The 14,761-nt window shown below is 37.5% G+C and overlaps 1 protein-coding gene across 1 annotated transcript; it reads right to left on the reverse strand.

Annotated features, from left to right (window-relative positions):
* Window positions 1–296: 296 nt before the first annotated feature.
* Window positions 297–14,415, reverse strand: LOC105169428 (transducin family protein / WD-40 repeat family protein). Its single transcript, XM_011089822.3, has 22 exons — window positions 13,874–14,415; window positions 11,582–11,645; window positions 11,350–11,472; window positions 9,537–9,633; window positions 9,415–9,451; window positions 9,199–9,304; window positions 9,054–9,111; window positions 7,643–7,740; window positions 7,388–7,507; window positions 6,851–6,890; window positions 6,091–6,200; window positions 5,890–6,017; window positions 5,235–5,784; window positions 5,022–5,114; window positions 4,066–4,251; window positions 3,768–3,981; window positions 2,780–2,892; window positions 2,504–2,689; window positions 2,264–2,389; window positions 1,902–2,184; window positions 889–1,127; window positions 297–803 (listed from the first exon to the last, which is right to left on the reverse strand). Exons 1-22 carry the CDS (start codon window positions 14,191–14,193, stop codon window positions 714–716), a joined length of 3,381 nt encoding a protein of 1,126 aa, XP_011088124.1. The 5' UTR covers window positions 14,194–14,415; the 3' UTR covers window positions 297–713.
* Window positions 14,416–14,761: the final 346 nt, after the last annotated feature.

Genomic DNA, 14,761 nt, shown 5'->3' on the forward strand with positions numbered 1-14,761 from the left:
CCATATTATTAAATAATTATTTTTGTTATAGAAACAGTACTATACTATGACCTTTTTACCTACTTTGTTTCCCAGAGCCTACCACACATGATAAACCGCTATTTTGATTATCAAACAATTATTGTTAAAGATGAGAACATAAAATAGGCTAATTATCTGAAACCTTCACCAAGGTGCAGATGTGCAATGGACATCTCTCAACCCTGTCCAGCAAGAAATCCAGACAAATGCAATAATATTAGGGCATCAAGCGAAAGGCAACAATCATACACAGCCTGGATACAGGTATTAGAACGTTATCTAAGAAGACTACAATATTTTTATTAATCTAATCAACTGACAAAGTACAATCACAATGGCCTAATTGAAAGACATGGTTAGTTTCCAAAGCCAGACTTCCAACAGAAATTACAACAGTTCATGCTTAAATTAAAATGTATCTGTATCTCGGCACTACACATTATATGAAGAAAAATTGGCAAAAACTATCATAGTCCTCTAAACTATCTTTCATTTTGCTGTTCCGGAAGAATCCCAAAGAAAATTATGGCAATATAGATACCATGGGACAAAAGAAGTAGAAAAATGCAAAACAAAAACCTGCATGCTATCTGACGAATATCAATCTTGTGTACAAATGCCACTTGAAAATGATTTGAGAACAAAAAGTTGATGCTAAATCACAAGTTCTGCCAGCACAGATGGTTGATAATTTATCTAAAGTTCTGCCTTGTCTTGATCATTCTTTTGAGAGTTGCTAACCAGAAGTTGCATTCATCCCAATCGCTTGTTGTGAGCAGCACCTATAACACATGATCAAAATGCAGTTGGCTATCAATCAAGCACAAATAAACAAGGAAAAACTACAACTTTTGGTTTATCCTGTACCTGGATTTGAAGCGCACTAGCAAAATCACCACTATCCAGTGCCTGACAGAGTTGTATAAGCTTTTCTGCAGCATTTTTGGATATGTCTCCACTGTTGAGTTTTGCAAACAAGGCACCCAACTTCTTTGAGTTGTCCTCTATTTCACGCTTCTTGGCCGGATTTGCCCGTGGGCCTCCCAATGCTTCACTTGTCTCGTTAAAAAGTCTTGTTAAAGTTGCGATAACAGGTTTCTGTTGTGCTGTTAGCATATTTGAAAAATAGTGCAAGTCAGCCGGAAGAATACAGATCTTTCAGCAAATAAACAAATTTGTTTATCGTCTGCCCTCGAGAGTTGAGTTCAAGCCTCAAACACCCTATCATGAAGATAAAACATAGTGCAACCTAAAAACAGGCACAAGAAAATCCAATCAGTAGGTCTGCCAGGCAAGCAAAAGGGATTTAAAAATGTGCTGCCAAAGTCAGTTTCTTCACTAGGTTCACTTGTCAAGCTCAAGCTTGATCCTCAGAAATTAAGAGTTTAGAGATTGGAATGGGCAAGCACACAAAGGTTTTACTTGCCAAGCCTAAGCCAGTTCTCACTCCTATGTGTTCTACATCAATCGGGATGGGGTTAGAGACTCAACATCTAAATGTTAATACTGGGAGATACAAAGAGAAACAAAGTGATTCCAACTTCGTATATTTTTTTCTTCTTGTTAGTTCTAAGCCCCACATAGTTGAACTTTTCACATTGCAATACGGAATACATGACTGAATTTCATTAGTTGCCTCACGGAGAGGATATGTCAAGCAGCCAGCAGTGGTAAGCAGCACAATGTACCCCCCACATGGTTTGAGAAGAGGATGAAGAATGGAATCCCATGTCTAACCGTACTGCTCACTCCCACAATCAGCAAAACAGACAAATATACTTGTATAAATTAACCTTTTTATAAGATAAACAAAAACCAGGCAGAGCACAGGAGTCTTTCTTGAATTGCTTATAATCCCCAAAATATCAAGGAGAGTTTACCAGGTACATTCGAAGTATCAACAGTCTGCACAGTAGGTGGGGGAGCAGCAGGAGTAACAGGTGCCTTCACTGGAGCAGGTTGAGTAGGACTAGGAGGTTGCAGTGGATTCATTCCAGGTCTTTGCACCCCTGAGCTACTCACCGGCATGAATCCTCTAGATGGTGGAGTAGGAGTCAAAACCTGCGATGTTTTTTGCGCAGGAGGTGGGCCAACTTGAGATGTGTTAGAACCATACGCAGGAACCCCCGGAGGACCAGCTTGATAAGTAGGGTTGACAACCCCCTAAATAATAAATTTTAGGCAAACTCAGTGTTCTGCTCAAATTTACAAGATGAAAAATGAAAAAGGTGGGGTAGCATACGGGATAGAGCTGGGAACCCAAAGTCGATGGTTGCTGATATTGCTCCACATTTCTTAATAAAGGAGGGTTTGCTGGAACAAATTTTGCAGCAGGCTGCGAATTCACAGGAGGTGGAGGAAAGTTCCCCTGCAAGAATGTTGAAACCACATGTATCGTAATCAGATTCTAATATTGCCACACTAGTTCCCAGAAACATTTCAACCAACTTAATGTACAAACTAAATCATATAGGACTATTACCATTGGAGCTGGAGCTGCTGGATTAGGGACAAATATGGCAGGCTGTGTGGCATTAGGCTGCGGAACTGGCTGATATGTCGGAGGAGCATTGTAACCCCTCCCATATGAAACAGCAGGTGGCTGTTGATAATTTTCACCATATGGACTGCTTGGGACGGTTGGTTGCACCTGGGTTGCTGCAGTATCCTGAGGAAGATAAAAAGCAAACAAAACCTAATTGTAAGAATCAAAATCAACCGCAAAAACGCACTATAGATACTAGAACAAGAACAATACCGGATAATAACGTTGAGAAGTGTCGACAAGCCCATAACTCGATTGATCGCCATATGCAGGTCCGCTTTGTAAATGACTAGCCTCATAAGTAACAGTCTTCTCAATCTCCCTTTCTGCATATATATATCAAAAACCAACAGTTGGAAACATAAAGCTTAGCCAGAGGGCGTTAAGATAAATAAGTAAATCACTGTAATGAATGCATTTACAGGATGCTAGAAACATTACATATTTGTTTCTGTTAATCAAAGAACAATATCAAATAAATAAATAGACAAACATATTGAACTAATATTCAGTTAGTTTCTGCAGCTGCAAAGGGGCAAATTAGGAGTTGGATAATAATTTCAGATTAATATGCAATGTTTCCATAATTGAATTCAACTCAACTGTAACTTGAACTTCAAGCAAAGAATTTACGACATACAAGTTTATCTTAAGGGTGCCAATAAGACATACATAGCAACCAGTTGGATTTTAGTAAAAACCAAACACTCAAGCAAAACCTGTTCAGGGAGGATCCAGTTTTTCGTTATTGAACACAGGTATATTCCACCCATGCTTACACTTTTAAAGAAAAAACAGGATATATAAGAATGGCTTGATCATGAACCTCCAGGATTTACAGCCATTCCAATTTTAATACTCCAGGATAATATTTCAAACAAACTCAATTATGAGAATTTGAAGGTCAATATGCTGCTGAAGCACTAGATTGATAAAAGATTCTCTCAACCCCTCAAATGAGATCAAAACCAAGACATTTCAGCCATAGAGCAATTGCATTTTCAGTACAAACACAACTTCTATAAGTGACCATATGTTTCCAGGGGCACATCTTACAGTCCACAAACACAATCATTTTCTTCCTTTTCTTCATGTGTAGGTGTGGCTGGGTGGTGATGGTGGGGAGGGGTTAAGTACCATACCTTTTAGGCTGACTGCAAAAGGAGAAGAATGGATCAAAAGAGATGGCATAAAGACGCACCTTGCTCAGTCGAACGAGCAATACGATCACGTAAGATGACAAGTTCAATAGACAATTCTTCACTCCCAAGAAGATTCAAGTACTCCATTGCTGTAGTTAAAAGCCCTTGGCTTGCTAATATTTCAGCATATTTCTCAACTAGTTTACATATTGAAGCACTAAACCGCTTCTGTCCAGTAGCCAAAGCAAAGATGATAGTCTTCTCCATCAAATCCTTTAAAATAGAAGTAAGACATATAAGTCCGTCTTCTATCAAACATAAACCATCATCAGATAACTTCTACACATATATGCTTACCTGGAGGCGGTCTACATATGGCTTTCCATCATGTACAGCTGAGAGATTCTTCGACCAGATTTCCACTGTTTTGTCAATATTTCCAGCACATATATAACAGAGTGTTGCAGCAGTTGTATCACCAGCAGCCATGAGTCTAGCAGCAAGGGTGTCACATAATAGAGTCCACTCATCTGTCTGTGCAAACTGAATTATAGCAAACAAAGTTTAGAAATGATCTAGACAGAGCAAGTAGCATTAATGCTAGTAACAGAACATCCCAAGAAGAAAGAATTATGTGTCAGATTCATTGTTCAATTACATTCCAACGCAAATGGACGAATATTGTTGATACACATTACACATTGCTAGTAAAATAGAAGCAGACTGGTCAAACATAAATAGTCAGCATAATCCTTGCAGTTACTAAATAGTATAGGTATACAGAGACGTAACATGGTCATTCAATCATTATGAACGCAAAAGATGGGAGAAAATTCAGAGCATAATTTACACGTGATCCTCATTCCAAAATACATATTTACCAATCTTAGTTCGCAACACATGTTCGTTCTAGAAACAAGTTCAAAAGCCCTGATCTAAACTCAACCCCTATCTTACAGTGGATTCAGGTTATGACACTGATTAGAGTATCCTAAACTAATCTCGGACCAAAAATCTGTGACTGTAAATAAAAATTCAACAAAACTACATATGGAATCAACAAGAGAGCTCTACTGTGAAAAGCCATATTTTCTTAAACAAACGTGTATTTGGTAGGATGTTATGGAGCATCATGTATTTACTCCCTAATATCTTCAGCAGGCAGTCAGCAAGTAAAAGAAATTGCGGTCTCAATCTCAATCGTAAAAGCATTAAGAAGTACAGAATAAGTTTTATCTATTTTACACTGAATGCAAGTATATTTTGGAGCATTATAAACTCCAACTTGGTCTGTCAGGGTAGAAGAGACTTACAGTACAAAAGAGAGCAAGTGTTTCCTTCCATGATTTTAGAGGTCTGGTGTTTGCTAGGCTCATCAGGTCATTGTTCACCATGGCAGCAACAACCTGACACAACAGAAAAAATCAAGGAAACCAGTATAGACAATCAGCAACTAGGAGTGGACTCTTTTCAGAAATAAAAGCTAAAGGTTCACCATGGCAATCCAAAGAATGATGTTTCACAACCTTTAGGTATGGAGAATGTCTGGTCTTCAGGTACTGATCACGTGTGCTCTCCCACAAGGAAGCACCACCAACATGAGCAATGACCAAAGCATCTGCCAATTTATTTGCAGAAATGCATTGTGCAACTGCCCCCTTGTAGTCCCCAACGACCAACGCACGTTGAACAGCATCATCAAATGAAGGATCAGAACTCTCCTCCTGTCCATCAATTTCGTGTTGGGATTCCTTTACATCGTCTTCAGTGACAGACTCACCCTTAGAGTCAGCTAGAGGTGTGTCTGCTCTGGGACTTGGGAGATTGTTAAAGAAGTCTTCCCCATTATCAGTCGCAAATAAGGTAGATTCTTTGTTCCCTGAACCTCCTTCTTTAATAGTTGTACTCTCATCAATGCCAAGAGCATTTACTTGCTCAGAGAGATCATTCTGCAAAGTATTGCTCTCTTCAGCAGGCAGACTGAAACCAAGATGGGTAAGCAGCTTCGACCTTGCAGTCCCATCCTCATTGAACATAACCTTCATAAAGCCCCATGTTTCCTTTTCCTCCTCAGATCTGAACAGGAAACAATAGGTTAAAGACAACTCCTGAGATACTCATGTACACCATATCAACCTAATTCATTTTAATGGCACTAAGTCTGGAATAAAGAGCACATACTCAGATTCTTGAGATTTTCTTTCGCACAAAAGTTTCAGTGCTGATCTGTCCCCATTTTGTATTGCAACCTCAAATTCTGAAGATCGAGTAATCAAACCATGTTCCGTAACTAAGTTGTGCACATAAACCTGGAATGGGAGAAATGGTCACAAAGTAAAGATATGCTGGGAAATGAACAATTTGGTACTTCAAGACGTGTACCTCTGACGGTCCAACAGGAGATTCAGCAGCGTGAAATGAAACAAGCTTGCCTCCGAAACCAAATGAAACTCCAGCTTTTCGCTTGTACCACTTTGGGGCCCTCAGAGGTGCTACAGGAAACAGGAGATATAGAAATCAGTATTTAACAGGGTGCAAAGGGGAAACACTTATGCTACTTTTTTCAACATCCAGGAGAGACAGTCTCCTGCAACATCACAAGTATTTGAATCTTTCAGATATCTTTTCTGCTCCTCTATTTTAAACCCTTCTAATAGAAGTGCCACAGAATTCTTCATTACACGCATTTCATTCAGCACCAGTCAAAAACCAAAAAATGCCAGAAAAATCATCTGTAAAATTACTCCCTATAAGCATATAATGCAACTCAAGTAAAATGTAGCAAAAATTACTACTAAAAACATCGAGCGCTATAAATATCCAAAATTTCAACTAAAAAAAACTCCGTAATGAAGGAAGAAACTTAGACAGATATACACACGCAATATTCTTGATTATGAACACTGTGCGAAGCCCTATCTAAACTCAACACTAGAACCATCAAGTGTCTCCGGCGTTCAATCTGGGGTAAGAGAATAAAAAGGTTCCATGAAGTATCGTACACAATACAAAAATGAAATGACCTAATCAATGCATTTAAAAGGTGCTAACAGCTTTTCAGCAAAGTAATTTTCATCCATGTTTTCCACTTGGAGATGGTCAGACAACAAACTGTTTTACCATCCAAGAAATATGATGATACCTGCTCCAACATCCCCCTCTCCACCATATCGACCAGAACCCTGCAGTTAAAAAGAGAACGTGTCAGAAGGCAGAAAGCCAAGTCCACATTTGTTTGAAAGATTATTAGCAAGCCTAAAAAACGAGAAAAAACTAAAAAACATTGTCATTTTGAATTACTATGCAATCATTTCACACAGTATTTATTCAGAACATTAGAAAAATTCAATTTACATATAGAGATTCTTGTTGCGGGCACATCTGGAGAGAAAATCCACATCTGTCTTCAGCAGGACATAAAATCCCTGTATTTAACTATGAAGATTATCTAGGTCCACATGTTTATCTTGATACAGTAGGAGCAGATTTACGAGAACTGCAAGTAACGGGATCAGTTCTATCTAAGTAAATGCTAAGCAATGAAGCTACATAAACGATTACGAAAATGAGAAGATAAAAAAAAAAAAGAACCGTAACCACAATACCATTTACTGCACCAATAGCAAAAAAGCATCATCAGAGAAGCACTAAGATGAGTTCAACGCAGCAGGGAATTTACCTCTATATTATAAATGCCAACTTTCCCATCAAACGAAGATGCTGATATAACTCCAGGGATCTTAGGATACCAATGTACATCAAAATTCCAGTTGGTTCCAGCAGGTAATTCAGCCACAATCTACAAAGTAATTCACGTTGAAACTGTAACATGTGAAATGCTGCAAAAAGAATGAAGGATAACAAAAGAAAAACAGGAAAAGGAAGTCTTCATACAGAACACCTTTAAGGACAATAAAGAAATCAAAATATTCACCTCTCCAGATACAGTATCCCAGCAAATAGTGCGGTTGTCTTTGGCACAGGTAAGCAGATAAGAGCTATCAATAGGGCACCATGACATGGCAATCACACCTGATGCAAGTGAAAATGAGTCATATGAAATTGTCAGCTACAAGAAATTATAAGTAAATCACAAGCCTACTCACAAGAATATTTAGGACATGATTACCACTTAAAAAGTAAATAAAACATTAGAAAGATAAGAAAAAGGAGACAGACAGTGACAGGTTGGTTGATTCCATCAGTTGTCATGAATATGGGGGAAATGAATATAAGAAGGTAGAGAGAGGAAAGATTCCCCAGAACAGCAATCACTCCCTAGATCAGTGCGGGAATAAATCTATTACATTAATCTCTCACACGAAAAGAATCATCTAATGGTGTCAAAAACAGTCCCCTAATCTTTCCGCGGTAGCAAACGAATACAAAAGGAGTAATGCATTCAGCATAAAGCATTTTCATTCCACGTCAAAAAATTTCAGAAACTATGTCAAGTATCTCCGTAACTGAGATCAAATTCCTACCTTACCACAGAACAGATAAGTTTGTTCCAAACCCAAGGCAAAGAAACTTTTCCCTAACCTAAAACAAACAAAATTCAAATTGGAGTAGCTTGAGCTCAAGTTCACTGAAAGTTTTTGTCCACTAACGGAAGCTCATATAATTTTGTGACAAGCAATCATCTGCTTACCCTGTACCATTAACTGAACAGTATTTGGAAGACATTTCACTAGACAGAAGTATAGACAAGAAAAATATACATAATTTGCTGTTCGTTGAACTAATGTAACCTATCTTCCAATCTTACAAGTTAATGGGTCTGTTTAGCAACTTTTGACACTTTTCATGAGAACAAGTGGAAGTTTGTTCTAATCAAACCCGTCTCAAGCAACATATCAGATCTGAAAACTTTTCCTACGTTATTATTACTCCCCCATTCTGAAGTAAAAAAATTAAATTATGTTACCAGGTTAATGAGAACCCAACATACATCAATGTTAAAACTCGCATTTTTCTTTTCTCCAGAAAGGTTTCTGTGAAGTCCAACAAAATAATTAGCAAAGAAAATTCTTATGGCAGTAACACAATTCCGTTTGCCAAGGAAAAGATGGATTAGATACTGAAACTCGGGTACTAGATGAATGATGGGGGAGATTTGGACAGAGTTTTCGCACATTGAATAATGTTATCAATATAGTTAAGCAAAAGCATTTGCCAGCTCTACACCTAAGAACATTGATCACTTCCACTTTGACACCATGATCAAATCAAGGAAAACAACCCACCTCAAAAAAGTTGGGGTAATCAACTAGAAACATACTGGGACCAAAAATTTAGACAGAATTTGTTCAATGTTCGAAGTGAACTCCTCAGATATAACGTACCTTTGGTGTGCCCTACAAACTCTTTTACTGGAGTCATTATATTCCGCATATCCCACAGCTGAAGATGAACAGAATCCAATTACATGAGCAGTATTACTATACGAAATTTGTACCAAGAAGCTAATTATAACCAAATGTACATTACCCTGAGAGAAGGTGAACTATCTTCATCAGAAGCAACAATGAGCTGAGTAGCAACATCAGGATGCCATTGCAAAACAGAGCACCGTCGTCTAACTGAATCCGAGAAACTGCAAAATAGGCATATCAAATATCAGGAAAGCAGGCAAAATGGATGTCTACAGTCAATGGTTCAAAGTGCAACAATCCAGGTTCACATTCAAGGGCAAAAAAAAGTTACCTTATAACTGGCTTTTGCTTCTTCAGATCCCACACCACTGAAATCACAGGAAATGCCTATTAGTCCAACTGAAAATGCAAGATATAGGTGCATAACATCTCAATGAAAAGCATCCTCCTTACCAGTTGTCCCATTAAATGAAGTGGAGGCCAGTATGTGCTGGACCTTGCTATTCCAGGACAAAAATGAAATTTCACCTTGTGTTGCAGATCCACTACCCTGTAAAAGAATTCAAAAAGTTTAAGTTACTATTCTGATTTTGAGCCTGAAACTAATCAACAAGTCGGCGGCAAAATTTAAGGGCATTAGTCTAAAACTCCATGCATAATGAGAGAAAAAAATTGATCTGGGGCAAAACTAGCCATTTATAGAAGGAGAACAAATATCATAGCCTTTGCTAGTACAAAGAAAAAGGCGACGAATCAATATATGAGATAGAGCACTGCATAGGTTTCATGTGAAATAGTAAAAAGGATTTGTGTGGCATTTTGTAATCAAGGAGCTGATTAATTGATGCTCAAACAGCTATTTTGGCAGTATCACGAAGTATGCTTGTAAAAAGAACTACCTCTCTTTGTCTGTGTTTTAAGAACTAAGAACACCATACGCCAACAGAAATTTCCTGCCTCTCTGCTGGTTTCCTTCACTTTATTTCTTCATTGTTTGTCCATTTCTAATCTGTTTACTTGTCTGGTTTTCTTGTGTTTTGACAACTACTGATAACCTCTGTTCGATTTGTCTGATTTGTCCCACTCATCGTTAGCCATAAACTCACAATCTTATCTCTTCACAGGAATAGCTCCCCTACCACCAACCAGCTTGAGATACTATAAAGTTAAACAATGCTTATAAAGTTAAACCTCCTGCACTGTATGGTGATTCTTTTACAGCTCTACACTGATGATTGTTTCACAGTTTGTGTGATTCAATGTTAAACAATGCTCCAGAAGAGGTGCAATACCAATGGAGGAGCTCCCGCTGATGTCTTGCTGACTATGTCAGAGATCACCAAAATATTGCTTAGAGTATAGTTACAAATAATTTATAGGGCCAGAGAATTTCAGAAATACACGTTAAAGTTTGTGGTACTTGGTGTGTCCAAGAAGAAAAAAGGTCTTTTCTATTGTAATCCTATTTTGCCTTGTCTACGTGGTACCAAAACGAATAAAAAACTGTAAGATTTTAAGAATAATATTGGTAAAGTAGAAAACTTAAGTCCATTGTACATTTTTTCATTTAATTTTGAGACGGCACTTATCCTTATTTAGATTCAGTGGTGGAGATCGTTTTTACCACGACAAATGAATATTTTGCCTCACAGCTTGCCGTGCATTACTCCTGTTTTTCTTTAATGTAGTTAGCACTAGATCCACTGACAGAAACATGTATGGATATCTCACATGTTTGAACGGGTATCACCCACTCATTAGTAGGTGGATAAAACAAGCAGTTAACATTAGGATGAACTTGCTAAGGTGTTCAGGCCCACATGCTCTTCAACTCAAAGGAGAACCAGTTGGACTTGAGAAATCAATACTAGTGAACAAAGTATCAGGCACAGCAATCAGACAATTCAAAACCTCTAAGAAAATCTACAAGGGAGCAAAAGGTTCCCTGCTAAGAAGACAGTCATGGCTCCCTGCTAAACCTATAATATAAAAGCCCGTCATACACAACAAAGGACATTTTCTCGGGATACTACTGCAAGTGAAACTAAGCTGCTGTTGTGAGACTACCAAGGAGGTTTGGTTCATCATTCTTTCCTTTCATTTCGTAATACTTCTTATTAACCCTTCATATAACAGATCCTTCTTTTGCTCTTTGAAACAACAACTATGAATCCATTCTCATAAAAGCCCCACAGACTCCCAGTTTTCCAATGAAATAGTTTTAAAAGCCTTAAGAATAGTGGTAAAGCTATTACTTAATGCCTACCTTGAGTGGTGGAAAATGACTTGGCTCTGATGGTTTTGATACATCCCATATACAAATATCGCCTTCATCAGCGCCAGAAGCAAGAAGGTTTGGGGAAAGAGAATTAAACTCCAGGCCACGAACCTGATTGAGACATGATAAAACAAATAGACACACCATCTCATCACTAACATATTTAAAATGGGTTGAGAAAGATGCATAAAAGTACAGAATATGGAGCACAGAAACGTACAGGTCCTCTGTGTCTCGAAAGATTTGCGACAAAAGCATTCTCACTTGTCTCAGAACCCTTTTTACTGGTTTCAGAACCAAAAGCAAGAAAATCATCAAAAGTAAACAGTTGTTAAGTATATCAAGAAAAACTGAAGCAGCAGCCACAGAATATTAAAATTATAGTCAAAAGTATAACACGTCAAACAAAAATAGGGAAATCACATGTTGATAGCATTTATTATTTTAATACAGAGGACGAAATTAAACATAAGTACTTAATGAGAAAATAGCACAACCAAGTCAGACTGCTTGCAACAAGAAGGTATAATACTGGCCCATTAAACAGTTCTAAAGCATCTAAGAAGAAGCTGCAGCAGCAAAAGTCATGCACTGGATCACACACAGAGTTAGAGTTAAGCAGAGTATAGAATAGCACGTGGCAGATGCGCACTAAACAAGCATCATCACTGCAATGAAATGATGAACATAGTCGGGTTTTCAAGAGCTTGGATGAACCAACAGTTGAAAAATGAATACCAGTTTAATATTCCAAAAAAATTACAAATAGCTCAAATTTGTTTGATATAAAATCCAGTTTAACTTTGAAATGCAAGAAAGGGTTTCTATCATTCAACCAATCCTACTTATAAGAGTTCCTTCAATTTCAGAAGTCAATGTCGACCAATAATGAATTGCAATATAATTTAATCTCCTAGAGAAGAAAGGTTACATTTGATTTTATAGTAGACAAAATTTCTAATAATCAATTTTTCACAAAAACAGAAATTGTAAGATCTTGTTCTTAATTACACTCTTATAAAAAAAAGTTCTCATGCAAAGTCCCACAAGTTTCCTGAAAATGCCAGTTTCATTCCTCTAAATAAGGTTCAAGCTACATACCAAGACATCATCACATCCAATACACCATGTTGCATTAATTTAAATACTCCATCACTTAGTCCAATTTATAAGACCAGTGGAAGTGTATGCAGGGTCAAGCAAACATTAAGCCAGTTAATATTTTCAGATTTTCTTTTCTCCATTAAAATTTTCTTGCAACTATTATTTTTAAATGAAGAACATCATTACCTGTACTAGGATCAACTTGCTAACAAACAAATTGGAACTACAGATGTAAACATATTACAAAAAACAACAAAGATCGTTATTTGTTTGTTAGTAATTGTTCTTTTATACAGCATGTGCTTTTCAGTATATCCATCCTTGCTCCCAGCTGTCTATCTTTCCTATGTGTGACCGTCCATATTTTCCTTAAGTCATATGAAACACGAATTCTAGTGTCAAAATTAAATTAACCGAAAAAGAACATGAGCATCATCGCCCATTAACTGCAAAATACCATGACTTTACTAAAATCAATTGGTTCCAAATTTACCAAGAAGCAAATATATACTTTTGATAAATTATAAATATTAGCTGTCCCTAAGAAAGTGGTATAAGTAGTTGGGTAAAGGCTTTTTGTTTCGTAAGATTTAGATCAGAATTGGTTTTCATAGCCATCATAAACCTCGTTACAGTAGTAGGAGTATGCCTAAATTGGCCATTTTACGAGATTTCGAAGAGCAATTACGGCTTTTATGGTATTTTACCTCACACCCTTAGCCATAACAGACCAAAGTTCTGGTAATTGTAATGCGAATAGGAAAGAATTCTAGCAAAGAGGGCCGAGTGGAATTTTGCCTAAGCTAAGCATTGAACTATTTTATAAAGTGACGATGGAAATTTAAATTATCATTATCACAGATACAAATAACATTAAAACGGAAGTTTGGAGAGTAGGAAAATAAAATCATGCACTCCTTTCTTCAAATCTATCCAACTCAAATCAATGCCACATATAATAACTCGGCTAGATAGAAATTGACTAAACTACAATTTAGCATTTTCGAAATCTAAACTGAAGTAGCAATAATCAAATGAGGAGCTATAAAGATTTATTCCAGGTGGTTGTGCAATTGAAGTATGGCAAAATTTAATCAACAAATTTCAAAGTTTCCCAACTCAAGTTTTTGAAGAAAATTAACAGCATCGAGAAGAAAATAATCGAAACCCAGTTCAGTTGCAATATATACAGTTCTCATTTTATCAAAATCAAGCAATCGTCAAAATTCATTATATCAATTATCTGCAAGTCGCAACTTCTAACTAATCAAAAATAACACCAATCATACAACCATAAAAAATGCAGCCATAATCAACACCCCAGAAAACAAATCACGCAATCATTCGGAAAACACGTGCAATTGGCAACAAGATAAACTCCAGAAAGTTCCAAGTAACTGGAATTCACCAGATCAGATGCCTCGGATTCCAAAGCCCAATGTTGCCATCGACAAGGCCACCGGCAATGAGACCAAGCGAATATTCCTCGGAATTTGCGGGGCCCTTCTCCCAGGAAAGGCGATTGAAGCGCTCAGAGCTCGGGATGGTGCCTGCCAGGACCAGCTGGCGATCGTCGGACACGAAATCAAGCTCGAATATATCGAGATTGGCGGAGGAGCTGAATTGCAGATCCACTGCCCCTGCCATCGTTCCCGCAGCGATGTACGCACCGTCCGGCGCGAACGCCGTCGACGCCGATCTGTTCACCATCTTTATACACCCCGCCATTACAGAAACCTACAAGACTAATCAATCTATATATGTTTATGTATTCAAAAGATGGAGATTTTACATATATAAATCGGAGAATCGTGTGTATAGATCTAGGTTTAAACGAGAATTGGAAGTAGATCGAGAGAGAGAGAGAAGAGAGTGTGAGAGTTTTCTCTCTCTAGGGGTTTTTTCTAATTTTTTGTTAATTTAGGTTTGCATTTGCGTCACTCTTTTTATGTTACAAGTTGATTTGGGGGAATGAGGGTTTTGGTACCAGAGTGGGGCAGAATGGGAATTTAGGTACCCCTGTGTGATTTGTCAGCCAGGTTACGGGGATGCTTTCCACGTAGGACGCAAGTGTGACGTGCGGTGGAGGGACGAAATTGCCCCTCCTCCTTATCCCATTTTATTATATTTGGTATTCTTTTTTTTTTTTGTTTGATAAATTATATTTATGACCCCTAAAATTATATCCAAATACATAAATACCTGTTATCTTTTATAAAATTATAATTACATCCCTTATAATTGTAGTCGTAAATCATAATTACATACCTATGCAGTGAAAAAAAATTTGCGCAAA

Source organism: Sesamum indicum, linkage group LG1 (assembly GCF_026168435.1).
Source record: "Sesamum indicum cultivar Baizhima isolate 11 linkage group LG1, ASM2616843v1, whole genome shotgun sequence".
Classification (NCBI taxonomy): domain Eukaryota; kingdom Viridiplantae; phylum Streptophyta; class Magnoliopsida; order Lamiales; family Pedaliaceae; genus Sesamum; species Sesamum indicum.